We start from the raw sequence: 20,313 nt of genomic DNA, 5'->3' as shown, positions 1-20,313 counted from the left end.
TCATACTTTAAACTAAAATACAGGATGAGGAGTCCACATCTGAGTTCAGCTCCTGATCTGGTCCTGGTTTAGTCGAACGTCAGAGGTTTTCACTGCACAATGTGACCACACCCTCACACACTCTACTGAAGTTCATAGTCTTAGAAAACCAGTGGAAAACCAATGCAATTCAGTTCTTTACTAAACAGTCCCAGCCGTAAACATCATCTGCTTGTTTCTATGGAGATGTTAAAATAAATAAAATGAATCAAATTGATAAAATAAATAAAATAAATAAAATAAATAAAATAAATAAAATAAATAAAATAAATAAAATAAATAAAATAAATAAAATACATTGAATAAATTATGTGCGTTGGTGCTTGTTTTCTGCTTGTATCCACGGTGAAATATTAGTGTTTCTCCAACTGTGGTGGTACTAGTGCTTACTTCATTCAGAGTACATTTTATTCAAATTTTATGCTTTTCCTTGAGTAATTTCTTGGACCTGATCTAGACCTGGAGGTACTCGGAAAACCAAATCTGGTCTTTGATTTGAGAACCACTGTTCCAGGCAAAACATCTTGACAGAGACAAGTATATAATATATATAGCGTTCCCTTTACCAGAAAAATGTTGCATAGGGCAACTTTAAAAGGAAATAAAATATCACTGCATATACATAGTTTTGTAGAACAACCAACAAAACAAGGAAAATGTAAAAAAAGAAGAAAAAAAAACCCAAAGAGAGATAAAACTGCCAAAAATGTGACTTTTAAAATATCTGAATACCCTTGTTTATCATTATTTGGCAAAAGCACTTACCTTCTTGTACCTGTGCAGTTGGTAGTTCTTGTATGTTATCTCCCCTTCACTGCTGGAGACAAAGTTCAGAGATAAGACAGAGCAATGTGTCTTTAAACTGTCAGAAGTTGTCAAAGTGAAAGAGGAAGCCCCTTAGGAACCTCCTTCAGACAAAATACATCAAAAAAATTCAACCAGTTCCTGCATGTCTGGAGAGGCCACACGCTCCCTCCTTTCTCTACGTCAGATCGCTCCCGGATTCGAGTTCTTACGAGGTTCAAGAAGTGTGGAATGGACAGAAAAAGTACTTGGAAGTAAAAGTAAAAGTATAGGAAGTACAGTAAATTGCAAACGGGACTGTACAGGTTTTGAAAGAGGTAAGTTTCAGAGGTTGAGGTAGACCACAAGTCGACGGGAGCAATACCGGAAAAAAAACTGTTCTACTTTTGAAGTGTTGTGTTGTATAAGGGGGAAAAATACTCATATGACGCAGAACAAAAACACAAAGTCATGATAATACATTAAATCCAATTAAAATGTCTCTAAATGTTATTTTTGTAATATTTTTATGAATTAATTTTGAAATGCCGAATTTTTAAAAGTGTAATTCTGAAATGAAATATGAAATATGATTGTGGAACTTTAAAAATAAATACAATAATACAGGGACTTTCACACGTCTTTGTGGACTTGGGTTTGTTTTAGTTTCGGGTTGAGTCACATTTTTGTTGTGGTGAATGTGCAAGTGCACGTGAATGTCCCCCAGAACTATTACAAACAATAAAAAGGAAGTTTCTAGTTCTATTAGACGGATTCAATTATTTTAAACTGCTTTCTTTTTACAATATACAGTTTTATAGTTATTGTTGAAAAGGCACTGATGACATCACACGAGGGAGACACATAGTTCTGACCTTTTGAACATAAACTCAACTATATAAAGGTGTTGTGATCATTTTATTTGCCAAATAATAATTTATGTACAGAGTTAAACATGCCCAGTGTTAAAGATGGTTGCTAGGTAACACATCCTTGAGAAGTAAAATTATAGGCTAAACATTTGAGTAAAATGTTATATATATAATAATCTCATTTGTGTTTTAGTAAAATGAGCCTAACCTGTCATAGGCACTGTACATTTAACTATAAATACAATGATAAAACAATAAAATATGGTTTGTACACATATAACTTTTTTATTTTGTAACAACCATCATTCCATCAACCATTTCACCACCTGAAGGCACAAAGTGTCCTTTCATTCGGTTATTTACATAGCTTATTATAATGTTTTACAAAAATGGCTCAGGACCAGCTCAGGACCAGCTCAGGACCAGCTCAGGACCAGCTCAGGACCGGCTCAGGACCAGCTCAGGACCGGCTCAGGACCAGCTCAGGACCAGCTCAGGACCGGCTCAGGACCAGCTCAGGACCGGCTCAGGACCAGCTCAGGACCGGCTCAGGACCAGCTCAGGACCGGCTCAGGACCGGCTCAGGACCAGCTCAGGACCGGCTCAGGACCAGCTCAGGACCGGCTCAGGACCAGCTCAGGACCAGCTCAGGACCAGCTCAGGACCAGCTCAGGACCAGCTCAGGACCAGCCCAGGACCAGCTCAGGATCAGCCCAGGACCAGCTCAGGACCAGCCCAGGACCAGCTCAGGACCGGCTCAGGACCGGCCCAGGACCAGCCCAGGACCAGCCCAGGACCAGCTGGACCGGTCCTGGACCAGGCTCAATAGGGTCAAAGGGTGTAAGTTCCGGGGTCACTGGTTGTGGTGGAGCTCTTTGTGATGGGGCCACGAGAGCTTCTTCAATTTCCACGCTGGTGTTTTGAGACCGGGCTGGCTGAAGAGGTGCTGCGTCTCTTTGGGCTCCGTGTGCAGGGCCCCCGTGAGCGGCGCCCCCGTGTGGAGGTGCAGGGGCGTGCCGGATGGCGAGCGCAGCGACGTGAAGGCCTTACTCAGCCAGTTGTTGCGGGCGTCCTGCAGACTGCTGTTCAGAAGGACGCTCTCATGCTCCAGCTCCTGACAGAGACAACACAACGAGTCAAGCGCGTGTCAAACAGAGAAGACCAGAACATGTCACAGCCGGCCCAGGACCAGCCCAGGACCGGCCCAGGACCAGCTCAGGACCAGCTCAGGACCAGCTCAGGACCAGCCCAGGACCAGCCCAGGACCGGCTCAGGACCAGCCCAGGACCAGCCCAGGACCAGCTCAGGACCAGCTCAGGACCAGCTCAGGACCAGCCCAGGACCAGCCCAGGACCGGCTCAGGACCGGCTCAGGACCAGCTCAGGACCGGCTCAGGACCGGCTCAGGACCGGCTCAGGACCAGCCCAGGACCAGCCCAGGACCAGCTCAGGACCGGCTCAGGACCAGCTCAGGACCAGCCCAGGACCAGCCCAGGACCAGCCCAGGACCAGCCCAGGACCAGCCCAGGACCAGCTCAGGACCAGCTCAGGACCAGCTCAGGACCGGCTCAGGACCGGCTCAGGACCAGCTCAGGACCAGCCCAGGACCAGCTCAGGACCAGCCCAGGACCGGCTCAGGACCAGCCCAGGACCGGCTCAGGACCGGCCCAGGACCGGCCCAGGACCAGCTCAGGACCAGCTCAGGACCAGCTCAGGACCGGCTCAGGACCAGCTCAGGACCAGCTCAGGACCGGCTCAGGACCAGCTCAGGACCAGCCCAGGACCAGCCCAGGACCAGCCCAGGACCGGCTCAGGACCGGCCCAGGACCAGCTCAGGACCAGCTCAGGACCGGCTCAGGACCAGCTCAGGACCAGCCCAGGACCAGCCCAGGACCAGCCCAGGACCGGCTCAGGACCGGCCCAGGACCGGCCCAGGACCAGCTCAGGACCAGCTCAGGACCAGCCCAGGACCGGCTCAGGACCGGCCCAGGACCAGCTCAGGACCAGCTCAGGACCAGCCCAGGACCGGCTCAGGACCGGCCCAGGACCGGCCCAGGACCAGCTCAGGACCAGCTCAGGACCAGCCCAGGACCAGCCCAGGACCAGCCCAGGACCGGCTCAGGACCGGCCCAGGACCGGCCCAGGACCAGCTCAGGACCAGCTCAGGACCAGCCCAGGACCGGCTCAGGACCGGCCCAGGACCGGCCCAGGACCAGCTCAGGACCAGCTCAGGACCAGCCCAGGACCGGCTCAGGACCAGCTCAGGACCGGCCTCGTTGTGTTCACATTAAACTATTTAATGACAGCAATATTTCAGATGAAGTGTTCTTAATTAGTATGTGGCTGTGGAGGTTCAGAAGCAGTCTGACCTTTCTCTCCCGCTCACACATTCTGTCTCTGTGCAGTGTGTGTCTGTTATGTCAGAAGCTTTTCACTTTTTATATTTGCCAAATTATTAAAGTCAAGTAAAAAAACAAAGTGACTCTGCCACTGCTTTGCTCAACAATCCCTGTTTTATTATATTATCAATTATCAAATAATTGAAAACAAATCACTGTGTTCATAGGTCTCTTGATGATCCAAAAATAAAAAACTCTCTATTCTCTCTATATTATTCACTTTAGTAGTAAACACTTTATTGAAAAAAATGTAATTATATGTTCAGAATTTCTGGAGCGTAATACACTTTAAACATTGTAGCTTTTGAACTTTTGTACGATTATACTTCTAAAAGTATTATAATTACATTTTGATTTTGTCAATAATCATAATTTTAATACTACCATTTGGTGAATTATGTAACGTTTTTAGACATCTCCATTTTGTCTCTATGGAGATGTTATAGCTCTTCTGGGAATACTCCACAGTAGGGCATTAAACCTATCAATCAATGTCAGAATACCTGTTTATTGAGGTATTTTGTTGCCATAAAAAGGCTAAATAGATCATCTTCATGGTTAATAAGTAAGTTTTTTTTTAAAGAATGATAGTGAAAAAAGCAAGTTTGTTTTAGCGATTTGTGCAGACAGAGGAAATTGAACTTTATTTCATAGTGATGGATCAATCAAGTAAAGATATCAACCATAAAACAGAACAAAACTAATTTTAACTTCGTCCACGAGCTTCTAGAATGTTATTTAAACATCACACGAATCTTAAACCACATGAGAGTAACAGTAAGACTCTGGAAACCCCGAAACACCTGGTTGCTTTGTTTCTTTGTTTCCATTTGAACATAAACTGCATCATCGACAGCTTTAGTTTCAGTTCAGTGAAACCGCTGCATTTGCTTTCATTGTGGGGTCACTTCCTCTGGTGAAGAGCGAGGGAACACCAGGCTCAAGTCACTGACCAGTGTTTTTAAATGAAACAAAGGTTAAAAATGTTTATAATATGTTAACTTTGGCAAATGCGTTGAATTAATTAAGTCTTTCGAAATACAGTTTATTTTGCAGTTTGAAGACAGACAGAAAACTACAACACAACCTTTTAAGTTAGTATTTTTTCATATAAACGTGGTAGTCTTATCAGTAGTTTTCAGACTTAATACTTTTACTCCTATTTAGTACACTTTAACTGTACTTACTTATGTGACAAAAGCTTTATGTTATTTTTATTTCATGAAAATATGAACTCATTCGGACTGTTTCTGTTTCTTGCCACTACTTTGTAATTCTAATCAAGGTAATATTACTTTGAACTAACAATACTTTCACTTGAGTACATGTTCTGGACTCCCATCAGAATGAGTCAGGACTATAATATAATGAGTGTAAAAGTACTCTGGTACAGTACTCGAATTAGTCCACGAAACAGAAGACGTTACCAAATACATATTAAGTCTTTTGTATTCTGTAACTCACTTTTCAAAATAATCTGTCCCCAATCGGAAAATCCAAGTCACTTAAAAGTTCCTAAAAATTGGGCGCAATTGGTAAATGTGTAAGAGTAAAATCTAATAGACTTAAGTCACTGTTACTCACATTAAGTGTAAGAATGATTTGTATCTATTTGGTGTATTTCTTTACCTGTTGTACATATAAATGATAGTTTTGCACCAACCGAGTAGGTATTTGAGGAATAAAAGTTGAAAACTCTGTAGAAAATTACAGGAAGTGACATCACACTAGGATTGTTGTGCATAATTTACAACAAAGAAACAACTTTTTTTTTTTTTATCTCAAAACAATAATTCAACAAAATAAAGTCACTCTCAATTATTTTCATTTTAAATAAAAAACATTGACATTTGATGAGTTTTTGTGTTTTGTGTTCAGTGTTTGCTGGGAAATTTCCTAACAGGAAGTGAAATCATAAACCTTAAAATGTGCTTTTCTATGATAACATGATTTACATGAGTCTGCAGCCGCTCAGCTTTCACCAGATATGAACCATCAACCTCAAGACTTTTACCTGTATCTTGCACTTGGCCTCCACCATCTGCAGCTTGGTCCGGGCCAGCTCCTGCTCCAGCTCTCGGATCTGGTCTTTGAGGGACTCCTTCTCCAGACCGCCGCTGTCCTCCGGAGCCTCAGGACCTGTCCCTGTGGTGGACACGTCCCCCTCCTCTTCAAGGGTCTCCAGTGTCTCCAGCACACGTGAACAGCTGCTGCACGACCGCACAGCATTCTGGGGGACAGAGAGGAACACTTTAGTCCAGATCGTGCAGTGTTTTCTTTAATAGCAATCAGAACGAATGAACGAATGAATGAAAAAGCTTTATTGCACTTGCACACACATAAAATCATTAAACAAAGGCAAGGGAAGACATAGATGTGCGACTTTAGTATTTTTATAGTCGTATGGATCAATAAAAATCCCCATTTGTCCAAAAACATGCTTTTTTATGGCATATTCCAATAACTAAAGACAATAAACAGCCAATAACTTGAGCTCAATGGTTTTGGAAAGGTATTAGGTCTTATAATACTGTCAGGGAAAGATTCAATGTAGCGGGACATGGTCACTTTTTTAAGGGAAACGTGAGGTTGTCTGTTGCGGTGGAGACATTTCTGTTAAAGCCCCATCACTCTAATAATAATAATAACATATAATAACAATATAAATACAAATCTCAAAACTATAAGGAATAATGATCAATAGATATGAGTAGAAATGTCCAAATGCCACAGGTTCTTTGATGCAACTTTATGCAGGGTTGGTTACCATGTGACCTTCTCATGTTTAATGCTTTGATGTAGGGTTGTCAAAAGTATCGTAACTAGACATTTGAACTTACTGAAAAACACAAATCTTGTTGTTTTGATCACATACTAATGTTACTATAAGTATATACTATAAGTTGTCTAAAAGTGAATTTTTTGTAGTCTTGTTTGTATCGAAATCCTGTCAAATATAAAGCCTTTTCCTTGGAACCAAGTTTGATATTTTTACAATAGCAATCGATCGATGTCAAATTTCTAAAGATATTTTAAAAAGTGTTGGCTGGAATATCAACATTACAGTTGTTATGAACATACTGTATGGTAGATCTATGTACATTTGAAGTAACTTTAAATATACTTTCTTCATAATGCTTTGCAGTTATTGAAACATTTTCGCAGGAAAGGTTTCACAGGTCTTTCCTTCCTGCTGCTGTCAGACTTTATAACAAACACTGTTAGTCCTGAACACTCGCAATACTGACCTAACCATGTGCAATTCTGTCATATGTGCAATTGCTGTCGTGATTCATGTGCAATTACTGTGAAATTCATGTGCAATCTATGTGCTGTCGTGACACATATTCATGTGCAATTACTGTCGGGATCACATGCAATGGTATTTACGTATTTATTTATTTATTTTTATCTTTATTATTCTACCCCTCCATCCCTTGTTGAGAAATGGGAGGTTTTGTCTATGGGAGTTTTTGTTTATAGGAGATCTTCTACTGAAAGTGTTTCAGACTTCTTTTCTTTTCCTCTGGATCTACCTCTGCATCTACCTGCGTTGCATCAATGAAATTTCCCCATGTGGGACAATAAAGGAATATCTTATCTTATCTTATTACGCTCACGCTTAGAAGTCAATTGGCTTCACGACTTATTATTTTACGGAGGCTGTGACGCACTTTAAGAAGGATTCCAAGCACGATTGAACTCAAATCCCTGTAAAAACCAAATTCGATCTTCTACCTTTTAAGAACCAAAGATGACGCACACCGAAACGTACTACGCCGCCGCGGGAACAAAAAAAACGCATCACATCCTTATTATTATGCAGTGTTTTACCTTGATGGTGTCTATTTCTTGCCTGTGCGCGGCCTGCTGCCTCTCCAGACGCTCCGTTAGCTGGGAGCAGATCTGCAGACACAGAAACACAAACAAAATGATTTATAACTTATTCATATTCATTGGTTTACGCTGGCGCTCTCAGTCCAGGACCTGCTTGTAGTCCGCGATGATTCCCGAAGACCTCTGGATGTTCTGGTCGGCTTTCTCCAGCTCTCTCCTGAACACTTCTTTTAACTGCAGAGGAACCACAAAGTATTTACAGACATTTCAGCGTATTCAAGTGTGTACTGTGTATTCTGTGACGTCTTTACCATGTTGGCTTCCTCGTCTTTGCTCCTCATCTGCTCCTGTGTGGCCTGCAGCTTGTGTTGGGTGAAGAACAGATCCTTGGAGAGCAGGTCGATTTGGTCTTCGGCCTGAAAATACACAGCGTCCAACATTTTGTCACTTTCTTCTCGCTGTTATGTTATAATTAATGTCTTCAAATGCTTCAGCAATCGCCTGTATTCTTCTCAAAGTGGTGAAAAATGAGGAGATTAACTCGTTTTTATACTGTAACATACCACGACAGTGCAGAAACAATAGTAATTTGATATTTATATTTAGTTGTATTAGTATATGTCTATTCACTATTTCTATTTATAAGCCATATTTACATCCTTCTTAAGGTTTTCTGTATCTATTCCAGTCTGTCAACCATCAAATAAAAGAGGTAACTATTAAGTGAAAAACATCATAACAAATAAAACAATAAAAATCAATATCAGTGTGTAAATCAAACCCCGGAGACAGCTTTTTATACGCTTTTTTAACTTTAACTTTTCTATTTTTTACTTCTTTCTTTTTCTTCTTAAAATCATTATTAGTGATACTAGCTTCAACTCTGAAATTGTAAACGTTTTGTAAATGTCTAATCTAGCGTCTGTCGGCAGCTTTACTCCCTTTTAGATTTACAAAAAGTTAAATAGTCGGCGTGATTTTGAAGTAAAGTAGAAGAACAGTTTGTTTTCCTTATAATTAGAGTAAATCCTCCTCAGAGTCTGGCAAGGATAAGGATATCTGCTGTTAATAGAATACTGCAGCACAAAACATTATATAAGTCAAACAGGAAGTCACCAGTGCCATCAGAGTCATAAAAAAGACCAAAGACACGCTTCAAGAGCAGGACAAAGGGCACAACAAGCCACTCACCTGAAAAGCCTTGCATTAAAATACAAATAAACCATAAATATCTATAGTATTTATTTCATTTGTTTCACTCACAGCGTGCCTCGTGGACTGGAGTGCGTCATGACGGATACTGACGTGACCAGATGGTATTTACGAGGGCAGAAGCAATATTTACTGTGAATAATCGCGAGGAGATTATCTTGCATTTGACATTTAAAAAGGGAGCGCGCCCCGTTGTGAGTGGTCAGAATGATGCCAGCTGCGGTTTGAGAAATGGAAGAAATAATGAGTGAATAGGTTACTTCCTAGCTCACACACACACACACACACACACACACACACACACACACACACAGGTATTTACAGTATATGTTCTTTATATTTAGTATAAACATGGACCAAGACCGACATGGGACCAGGGTTATTCAGACCCAAACTGGGACGAGAGTCAGTGTGCTGCGAATACACTACGAGAAGACATATATCATATACTAATCGATAATAAAGAACTAGATACTCATTTGAACAAGAATCGATACTGAAAAAAAAGCTTTCCAGAATAGTTTTCGAATTAAAGTATATATACTTTAATTCAGATAAATAAAATAAATAAAATAAAATAAAATAAAATAAATAAATAAATAAAATAAATAAAATAAATAAAATAAATAAAATAAATAAAATAAATAAAATAAATAAAATAAATAAAATAAATAAAATAAATAAAATAAATAAAATTAAATAGTTTCAGAATTAAATTAAATCTGTCCTTTTCCTCTGTATCTACTGCGTTGCAACAATGACATTTCCCCATGTGTGGACAATAAAGGATTATCTTATCTTACCTTATCTAAAAGGTTTAAGACTACATGATGACATTAAATAAAGTACTCAAATGTTCTGATTTGACCTGACAAGAGTCAAATTAAGTTTGACTTTTTGCTATTTTTTACTATTGGTGCTTTTGAGCAAGGTTTGAACCCCTGAAACTGAAGTTAGTCAGTGAATAATTAAACCGCTGAAGTTCCTCTGCACAGAAATACTAAAATAAAAATATGGAACTAAAGAAGATGAAAGTATGGTTTGATAGAAAGAAAGTATCATTAAATCTGGGGAAATAGTAATAATAGATTCACTGGAAATCCCACATTAGTCATGTTCAGAGTAAAGTCTGGAGGAATATATCAGATATAAATAGAGCGAAGCTTTAAAACTAAAAGCCTTATGTACAGTTTTGCCATATTTTACTTAGTGAGCAGAAGTGTGGGGTAAGAGTTATAATACAGCATTACAGCCACTTTTCATTCCACTTGTAATGAAAAGAAATACGTATTAAACATGAAGTGGGCCGTAGGGACCACCAATCCACTTTTAAACAGTCTAAATTATTTGAACTGATAGACATTACAAATTGAATTCAAGGCAAAAAATCTACCCAACAAAATCCCCCAATTGTTTTTAAAAAAAGGGAAATGTTTTTGTGTTTTTTCATATTTTCTTTTTATAATGATTGTTCAGGTCCTTAGCATTGAAGTATAACACAAGTAGATCGTTTCACATTTTGTTCATTGTAAACAACAGTATTGATCTAAAACGGCTCAATGACAGAAACAGGTTCATTGACTTCTTGTTCAAAACTGCAGAAAAGAATGTCCTCATAGTTAAATTTCCCTGTAGCTGCAGGATAATACAAGATCAACTCAAACAGGAATCAATCAGAATACTATGAGTAAACTAATGATGTGTTAACGCTTAACAACTGTTTGCATTATATGTCTCCTTAAATATTTGTGTGCATTGTCCCTGATCAAATAAAATACACCAGAGTGAAATGTTTCTTTTTTAACATTACAGCTTGATATGAAAATAAACTGAACGTTTCTTCAAACCTGAAAGAACTCTAGTCTTTTCACAGAGTGTATTAAATCCTAGTGAGTTTGGCTGCTGCGTCGTGTTGCTGGGTGTTATCAGCTCAGCACAGCTTTTGTGTGCGGATTGTTCTGTGATCAGACTGTACCTGGTCCAGGGCGTTCCTCAGGGCCACTTTGCTGGAGATGAGCCTGTGGGCCAGGTTATCGTTCTCCTGCTCCAGGCGCAGGCTGGCCTGCTGGAGGCGCTGGTTCTCTTTCTGAACAAAACAAAATATCTCACTTAGGGCATCAGTGAAGGGAAAATGTACAAAGAAAGACAATGTTCCAATTAAAGCTGCTCCTGGTTCAGACGGCTCCCTTGATGGTGCTTCCTTGACTGGTTCATCTGTACTCACATGTAAAGTTATGTGTGTGCATGTGGGAATAAAGTTTGATTTGATAAACAGAAGCTACTCTAAAGCAGAAATGTGACTGTGGGTCTAAGAAGAACACATTTTTATCCAGTTTATTTGTGGTTGTTGACATGTGGCAATACTACACTTGTTTACTACATGCACAGATTATAATAATAAAGCTTTACTTCCTGTTTAGTGACATTTTAAATAATCTGCCAGCTCTTGAGCCAAAGATCTCAAATACTTAATCTGATGACTGAATAACTACTTCTTACACAATTGTGGAAACTGATTAAGCTCAAACCTGTTTAATAAACTGTCAGATATCACTGTCACTTGTAGACAAGACTTGTAGTAAGTATAGTCTTGCATAATATTATCATAATACTGTGCACTCTAATAAACAATATTAAAAGCACCACATTTCTCATGCATTTTCAACATTATGTATCACTGTTCTGGTGGTACTTGTCTCTATGTTATTGCGTTGCCTGGAATGTTCTGCAAAATACCATTAAACTTATACATACATTTTATGTGTTTTTATGGCAAACAAACATCTTGAGCTGCTTGAATCCAAAGAGATAGATGCCATATAGTGGAATATTCCAGGCAAAGAAATCTCCATGGAGACAAGGAGGTAGCACCCCTCCACCAGAAACATTACATAGTGTACCTTTAAGAGATTTTTTGCACTAAAAACACCTGTAATTGATACGTTACACAACAACTTTGAAGTTTTAAGTGTTGATATATTGTAAATGATCAAGTAGTATGTCAAAATGATTTGGTTAATCAATAATTGTGATTAAGTATGACAGGTTGGACTTCTCATTGAACTAAAATGCAGTTAAGATAAATATATTTAACATTTTGCTAAAAAAATTATGCAATGCAAGTTTGGTTCATTTTTTAGGTTTATAATTGTACTTCCTGTTTGCAATCGATGACATCACACAAGGAAATTACCCAGCAAACACTGGGCAAAAACTCATATAATGTATTAATAAAGTTTGGAGAGTCAAAAAAGTTGTTTCTTTTGTGTAAATTCTGCATAAACTTTGGATGGAATGAGTGTCCCTGGTGTGATGTCACTTCCTGTAATTTTGTACAGATTTTTCAACTTTTCTCCACAAACAGCTATTTGATTGGTGTAAAACTATAATTTATATTTACAACAGGCATAAATACACCAAAAAAGTAAAAATCTGAAAATCATAAAAACCTGTCATAGGCACTTTTAAGTATTTTTTAATTCAATCTGTAGTCCAAAAAGTACATCGAAACGTAAGCACTTTTTTTTATCCGTCTGTCTTTGTCATATTCACTTTAGTCTGTCATTCAGAGAGTTTGATTTCATAAAGTATGTCTCACTTGAGAAATAGACAAAAAGATAAAATAAATCAAGGATTTCACTGTTTCACTATTATTTCACTCACAATAATCGTAACACTGATATTTTATATTGGGACATCCTATGATCGGGTTTTTCTGATAAAGTCAAAACATCAACTTGTATATATTAGTGTGATAGCATTTCCAATCAAGTAAAAAATAAAAAAAAGACTGAGAATCATATCTACAATCACAGCAATAACTCCCGCAGACTTTTTTTTAAAAATAGTTTGTGCTTTTTTCATTCTATTCTACCGCTCTACTTCCCCGTAATCCTCCTCACCAGATACTTGTCCAGGGCGTCCTCCTCTTCACTGTCCATGAGCTGCAGCCGACTCTCCTTCATCTTGGCTTTCTTGGTGGGCACCTGCGGGCGGACGTCAGCTTTGATTTAACACCACAATCGTGAACGCGCTCAAACAGATGCGGCTCACGGGACGCATCGTAACCATCCAGGACCCAACCCAGGGGGGACGAGATATGAAAGACAGATACATGGACGAGCGTTAAGTTATAAATGGTGATTCAGAAAGGTTTATGGAGTCATCGATAGACTTATTTTGCAAAAAGAGCAATAGGATTTCGTTCAGTGCCATCTTGAATTGTGCGCCGTCACATTACAAGCGCTGGTGAATTCCGAGCTTGTCAACTCGCGTTACATTTGTGGACGTTGTTTTTGATGTTAGCGTCATTTAGAGTGGCATTCGTAAAGAGGGAAGGCAGACAATGCGTTGGAGAAGCTTTAAGGAGATGACGGGGCCTATAATGTGCTATAAAGAGTATATAAACACATAGGTGAACGCTACGCCACGCGCCAATTCACTTTAATCAGCTAAAACAGCATAACGTACTAATAATTCACAAATAGACTTTTCTTACAATGAGAATAACTAATCTAAACTTTGACACGGATTATGTCTTTGTTCATGCTGTTATTAAGGCTAAGTAAGGAGCAGTTATGAAGAGGTCAGTGTTGATGAGCGCCTAAATACATGTAACAAAAATACACAATCAGAATACTAATTTTGAGTATTCCGGAAAAGTTACTCTTTCATTTGTTGGTATTCAGATGCAGCTACTTTTCCCGAAAATCAAAGGAATATATTGTGGATCATGTAATTTAGGCTTCAAACGGCACAGTAATAGTGTGAAAAATCAAAAGCACATCTCTAATAGTGATAATAATAATGATAATGCTAGTAATAGTTTCCTTAGTGATAAATATGCAGGACAAACAGAGCCGCACACAAAGCTGTTTTGATCTTTGTTGCACTGTAAACTGCAACTCAGTGTTAAAGTTTTCTTCTTTTATTTGAAGGATTTTTTGGCTTTATTTGACAGAATATTGGATAAGGGGATAACACTGGGGAGAGACATGCAGCAAATTATTGAGAGCTGGATGCAAAACTCACGATTCTGCGGTGGGCATGTGCTATTCACTCGACCATGAACGGCACCAAAGTAGACAGAGTATGTATTTAGAATGCAGTACTCTGATTGGACCATTTAAGGGAATACATTACAAAATACATTTTAAAGCGGGTTTCAGTATTCTTTAACTAAATACATTGTCAAACTATTCATCCAACACCGAAATTAGTGCCAAAATATTAAAAAGAATTGAAGTAGGACTCTGCCAATCCCTCGGCACAAAAGAAATACACAAATTGAAAGAAGTTTGGTGTTGTTTTTCAAAATCCTTACTGTAAAGTGGGGTCCAGAGTCGGCCACGAGGAAGGCCAAGATCTCCTCCTCGCTCAGCTCCTCGGCCTCTAGAGCGTTGTTGGAGGTGATGGCGGACACCTCCTGCATCATGGTGCTCAGCTGGAGGAGGACAGGTGTCTCTAAACCAGACCGACCGGCAGGAGAGGAGAGCAAAGGGCACAGAACCTGACGGGGCAGAAAGTGAAACATTCAGATGAGTAAAAAAGAGGTGTGGACGAAGCATTAAACTTTCTAAATGTGTTCCGTTGTTAAAGAAAGACTTTTCAGAGATCGTTTCAAAGCAGAAAATGATTCATGATGGTAATAATTCATCTGTCTTTCTATTCTTTGTTAAATGACATCTTTTTATGGGTACAAACTATTTAATAAAAGCCCTACTATAAAGTCTTCTACAAGCATGTTCTCGATCTCATCAGTATTCTATCAAATGCTCCTGGAGTTGTTTACAATGTGCACTCTGAACAGAATTCTACTTTTTAAAACATATATTGGAAATGTAGCCAGCATCGCCACCCTTGTCAGAAAAGAACTGCACATTAATTCCCCCTCCCTCTGTAATTGTAAATAATACATTCAATAAATTCAGTTTTTGGACTCACTAATCTGTAATTACTCTCTGAAGGGGGAGAATCACCTGCATAATTCCATGGAAATAGAAAATTAAAACCACACTTCTAAATGTCCTCCATGGAGACAGATGAGTTTTATGTCAAACTGTGGAAAATGATGTATTGGTGGTTTTCAGATTGTAGAATGTGAATATGTCATACTCTCAGATGTGTGCAAGAGCCAGACATGTCTAAAAGGTAAATTAACAAATACTTAATCTGATGATTACTATTAGTGACTAGACTCAGTAACCTCTTGTATTATACCGAAAAACTGCATTTAAACATTTTACATTTTAGCTGCCCCCCATCTGTTTGAATATTATTGTCCTGTAGAATGTTGTGATGTCATCTGAAACCAAGCAACACATTTCCACACAAACAAGCAGGCAAAGTAAGGGTCAGCTTTGTGGCGATGCAAGCACACTCACAGTAAGGACACGGTTATTTTAAAAATACATTCTTAGTGCAATCAAACCATCCTGAAGAAAGAAGAACAAAGTCACGTACTGTGCCTTTGAATAAAAATAAATAAATACAATAATTGAACATAATAATACAAACAAAAACATATGTAACTACTCTATTTTCCAATCTCCTTTTTCATGTTAAAAAGGTCAATAAAACCTTTAAAAAATAAAAAAATAAAAATAGCTGCTTTTGCACTCACCTCAGCGCTGCGTCTTCTGCAGAGATAGGACAGACACGCGTGGACGGCTCACTCTGTCTTCAGACCCACTCAGGCATCCGGCGGTCATAAATGTCATAAACGCGTCCAAAGTCCAGTGGTTTCAGCTCTCACGGTAAATTCCAGTCCGTCCAAAGGTTGTATAAAACAAACAGGTATGCCAAGTTTCACAGGTAAGTTAGTTAGCCGCTAACAGCTAACAGCTAACAGCTAACACCGGCTCGTCAGGTGTTTACGGTGTGCACAGGTTCCGCAGGCTTTATACCAAACCAGAGACACTCCCACTGCTCACAACGCCTTTCCTTTTGTCCTGTTACTCCTCAGGTCATTGTTACACTCCTGAAATCTCTAACACAATACTGGAATTATAGAAGTCTCATTTAGTTGTTTTTGTGTTTTACCTGGTGATAGAACAGGTGTAAACAAACTAGCAGACACTGCATTGGGGTTTTGCTTTATTTACAATAAGCTAAATGCAATGAAACTGGATCATTACAAACGTATGGAATTAAAATTAAAAAAAAAAACTTTCAATTTGAATTAGTCTTGGACAGTTGTGTATGATATCCATAACTTATTTTTACATTTGTAAAACTAAGTCGTGTCCCTGAGATTACCCTAAAATCCTCCAAAATGTTTCCCTTAGTTGTTCAGTTGGAAGTGTAACTAAATGGATAGACTTTTTGACTATTTGGATTAGTTAAATTAGATGACTAGTCACCTTTTTTCAATTAGTCCTTTTAACTATTTATATACGTCAACTTGAATACAGACTTTATCAGCGTCTTCATCAGTAAATGTGCATCTTTACAATATGATCTTTCCATTGCATCGCAGCGTGTCGCCAAATGCTCATCAAGTGTGTCAAAATACCCACATTATATTCCACATTTTTGTTTTATTTAAGCCTCCGTCAGGTTTTCCATGACGCGTGTGAACGCTGCCCTTGGAGACAGCATGTTGCTGTGGCGTCCCGAGCTGTGATGTCAGGCTGAAGTGGTCTGACGTGCAAGGAAACTGGCCGAGCAGGTAAAGTGAAGTGAGAGAAAAGAATGCACTACAACCACACCCATAATTATGTCCCCAACTAGGATCAGCTCAAGCTCATTTCTCTCCAGAACTGATCCCTGCTTTATCTTGGTTTCTTTCAGTAAGAAGCGGAAAGACGACATGAAATTTATCTTCTATTTCAATAATATCCAATTAAAATGAGAGTCTTTTGAATATAAAACTATTTCGAGGCAACTCCTGATGGATGTAGGTCATAATAAAAATGTCAGTATGTGATACTTCCCTCTTCAATACAGCGCCTTTGCTTCTACAGTTTCTCTTTTCCTTTTTCTGACCACTAATGTTCCTCTGCCTGAACAGAAACTTCAGTGATAACTTATTACAGTATTAACTAACCCTAACCCACAGTTATTATTTGAAGTTTCACTTCCATATATTTTTTACTCCTCGAAATGGAAAGTATGTTTGTCATATATAACAGCCGTACACTGGTTATAATCACAAAAGTCCACAAAATTCCTAATGCTTGTAAAATATTTTGTGGTAGAGAAAATAACAATTTTGAAAATAAATATATATATGATGAAACACTGCTGGTAAAACTCCTGAATTTTTTCCAAAAGTCTTGATAGCATTTTTCAGTCATTTACTTATGCAACACTTTAAAGATTAGTCAATGTATTAGTTAGTTTTTAACCCTCAGAAAAAAGCCAAATTTTAGCATTTTAATTGTGGAAACAAATTACAACCAACTTTATTCTTTATTCAGATTAGAACAACAATACATTAAAATAAGAAGAGTTTTTTTTGTTTTTTAACAAGTTGACAGAAAATTTCTGTTTTTCCCCCGTCTTACCTTAAATCATAAATATAAAATCAATAAAAATCATATTGACCTGCACAGTACAATAACCAGGATCCCATTCCCAGCAGCACGAGAGATGTCTTTGTTCAAATGTGTAATCCAATTCCACAAATTTCCCATCGGGCCAATATGGAGTGTCAACATGAAAAATATAAAAGCAAGGCATTCCATTATAGGTTATTGTCTGTTTCCCGAAATGGTAGAAGTGTTAAGTTTGGGGAAGAGCCATTATAGCGATTATGGGAAGGCAGTTCAGGATTATTCTATTCGAGGGAAAATTTTACAAAAAAAGTGTTGAAAAAAAACAAAAACAATGATAAGATTAGAACCGACCAAATGTTTACAAATGCCTTGCTGAAACGCTCAACACAATGACATAACTATAACACACATTTTTGCATTTCTATGTTAGATGAAATTCCCAAATGTTGTCACAATAATAAAATCAACAGTAGAATTACTTTCAGTCCACATTTTATTCATGTTATATATTTTATGCAAACACCCACACAAACACCTTCATCAAGTGCCAGTTAAAAGTTAGAAAATATGATAGAAATTCATAGGCTTTTTGTCACACTTTGGTGCTGAGGAAACCTTTTTGTTGCAGATATAGTGTATTGGCTTTTACTAATATTTCAAACAACATTTTCAATCGTCACACAATTTCAATACAAATCAACAAAGAAAAGTGTAATTATATATTGTACATGGAAGACACTGCAGGCTACCATGTCTTATGCTGTAATATCTGGATAAACTATAACGCACATGTCTTTGTCCTGGCTTTCAGGAAAACGGGATAAAATGTCCTGTTATAGCCGTTAGCCCTCAGGTGGGGGATGTGAGGAAACGAGACCAGCTCCAGAGAAAGAGAACACAAGTGAAAGAGGTAAGAGGAGAGGGGAGGGGGCACACAGTGAATTACTATTGTAACTCTCACTAGTCATTCACTCGCTCCAGTTCTGCTTTTAATGCCGGGTATCGCAAGACATCACAGCGTTTTATCGGCCTGTAGAGAGGGCAGGTAAAAGATTTACTGAGGATTTTCTGCTCCGGTTGGATTAATATAGTGAGACAACCGATCATGACTTTACAAATGTTAATTGAAGGGTTCAAAATGTGGGTATTGTCCTAGAAACACTGTCCTGAGACTGGACTGCGGATCGTTGTTGACATTTACCTTCAGAACTACGTATCTGGGCCTCAGAACTCCTGCCACGGACAACATAAAGGGATACCTTTGGAGCATGCGGCTGGAAAGAAGGCAATAATGGATGACACGGACCAACAATCAAAGACTGGACCGGAGTTATAACTGAGATTAGACAAATGGAAGGCTTTAGGGCTATATTTAGATGTCGTATGTTAAACCGAGGCAGAAGACGCTCAATACTTCACTTAATGACCATTCAAATGTTTATATTCTGACATTCATCAACAGAGGGATAAACTTATATTTTTAAGTCTGGATAAATATACAGAAAAGAGTTCATCTAATTAGCACGTTTGTGTTCAATCAAAAATCTTTTATGTCATGTGAACTACTGCGCAGAACTTTGGAAACTGTTGTATATTTAAAATATATGCAGTATAAATGAAGTGGATTTGGATCTACATTTGGAGTAATATTATGTAGGAAAACCTAAGCTACTGAATAATTAAGTTCCTACTTTTTTAATGTGAAATCCAGTGCCAAATTGAGAGGTAAAAAGGTTTAAGTGGAGGAAAATGGGGTAATCGTAAAACTGCAAATATCTTCAATGGAACAAAATTGGAAATAATGTGCCTCTTATGTCTATTTCTAGTGCTTATTTCATCACACATCCATCCTCAGAGGAGCTGTGAAAATCCTAACGTTTTAAAGAATTAAATTATAAATGACAAAAGGGAAATAAATATGTTGGAAATAAAAAGTATTTTGTACAAAACAAGGTAAAGGTACATTTGGGTCATATTAGTGTGCAATAACGTGAAGATACAGGTCCCTCCGGAGTTCCCCAGAGCATCGCAGCGGGACTCTTTCTATTGTCACTCAGGGCCGCTCCACGTCGGATTGTCTTTTTTTTTTTTAACAATTGGCATCTCCCAGGAGAAAGAACGAAGAGTTTTACTGTTTCAATAAGACTGGGGAAGAAGGCTGTGAGGAGGAAACTACGCTATGAAAGTGTTTGCCTGTCACACCAGCTGACAAAGTTTAATTTGAGCTCACTTTTTAAGACTTGAAATACTTTGTTTCTCAGAATGTGGTTCCATAAATATGAATGTGCCGTGTGTAATCACCAAACACTGGAGGATTGTGGTGGAATTAATTGAATAGGTTATGAAATTCAGTGCATTTTATTAGTGATTGTGATGATTATAACTTTAAGCACTAATCAGTAAAAAACTGCTGTAAGTACTTCTTAAAAGGTTTATACAAAACAATATTACCTAATTACTGTAAATAATAATGAACACTTTCAAAATGCCTGTGAAATTGTTGTTTGTGCTACATCTACTTGAAATGTGACTGTACACTCTGTAATTTAACGTTTATTTTAATTGATCATATTATATTATTGTCATTTCAAAGTAATGAAATGCAATGCAAGTCAAAAATACATATGAACTGTTACTGGCATTGAAATAAATTTAAATTAGTTGTACTAATGAA

The 20,313-nt window shown here is 38.5% G+C and overlaps 1 protein-coding gene across 1 annotated transcript; it reads right to left on the bottom strand.

Moving 5' to 3' along the window:
- Nucleotides 1-2,374: 2,374 nt before the first annotated feature.
- LOC140370496 (rab GTPase-activating protein 1-like) lies at nt 2,375-15,998 on the bottom strand. The gene is made up of 9 exons (XM_072457660.1): nt 15,764-15,998; nt 14,465-14,650; nt 13,044-13,127; nt 11,117-11,227; nt 8,241-8,345; nt 8,080-8,163; nt 7,927-7,998; nt 6,107-6,322; nt 2,375-2,808 (listed from the first exon to the last, which is right to left on the bottom strand). The coding sequence occupies exons 2-9, from the start codon at nt 14,573-14,575 to the stop codon at nt 2,548-2,550; spliced, it is 1,044 nt and encodes a 347-aa protein (XP_072313761.1). The 5' UTR covers nt 14,576-14,650; nt 15,764-15,998; the 3' UTR covers nt 2,375-2,547.
- Between the last annotated feature and the right edge of the window lie 4,315 nt (nt 15,999-20,313).

This window comes from Eucyclogobius newberryi, unplaced genomic scaffold, assembly GCF_026437365.1.
Source record: "Eucyclogobius newberryi isolate DKJ021-1_F unplaced genomic scaffold, fEucNew1.0.hap1 SCAF_21, whole genome shotgun sequence".
Classification (NCBI taxonomy): Eukaryota; Metazoa; Chordata; class Actinopteri; order Gobiiformes; family Gobiidae; genus Eucyclogobius; species Eucyclogobius newberryi.
The sequence above is the reverse complement of the archived record's forward strand: the minus strand, read 5'-3'. Positions and strand labels throughout refer to the sequence as shown.

What these genes read in the sequence shown, in the direction of transcription:
- LOC140370496 (XM_072457660.1), bottom strand. Translation starts at nt 14,575, where the DNA reads ATGATGCAGGAGGTGTCCGCCATCACCTCCAACAACGCTCTAGAGGCC. An exon ending in ACGCCCTGGACAAGTATCTG is followed by an intron (nt 11,228 to 13,043) that starts GTGAGGAGGATT and finishes TGTTTTGTTCAG; the next exon opens with AAAGAGAACCAGCGCCTCCA. An exon ending in TCATCGCGGACTACAAGCAG is followed by an intron (nt 7,999 to 8,079) that starts GTCCTGGACTGA and finishes CTGTGTCTGCAG; the next exon opens with ATCTGCTCCCAGCTAACGGA.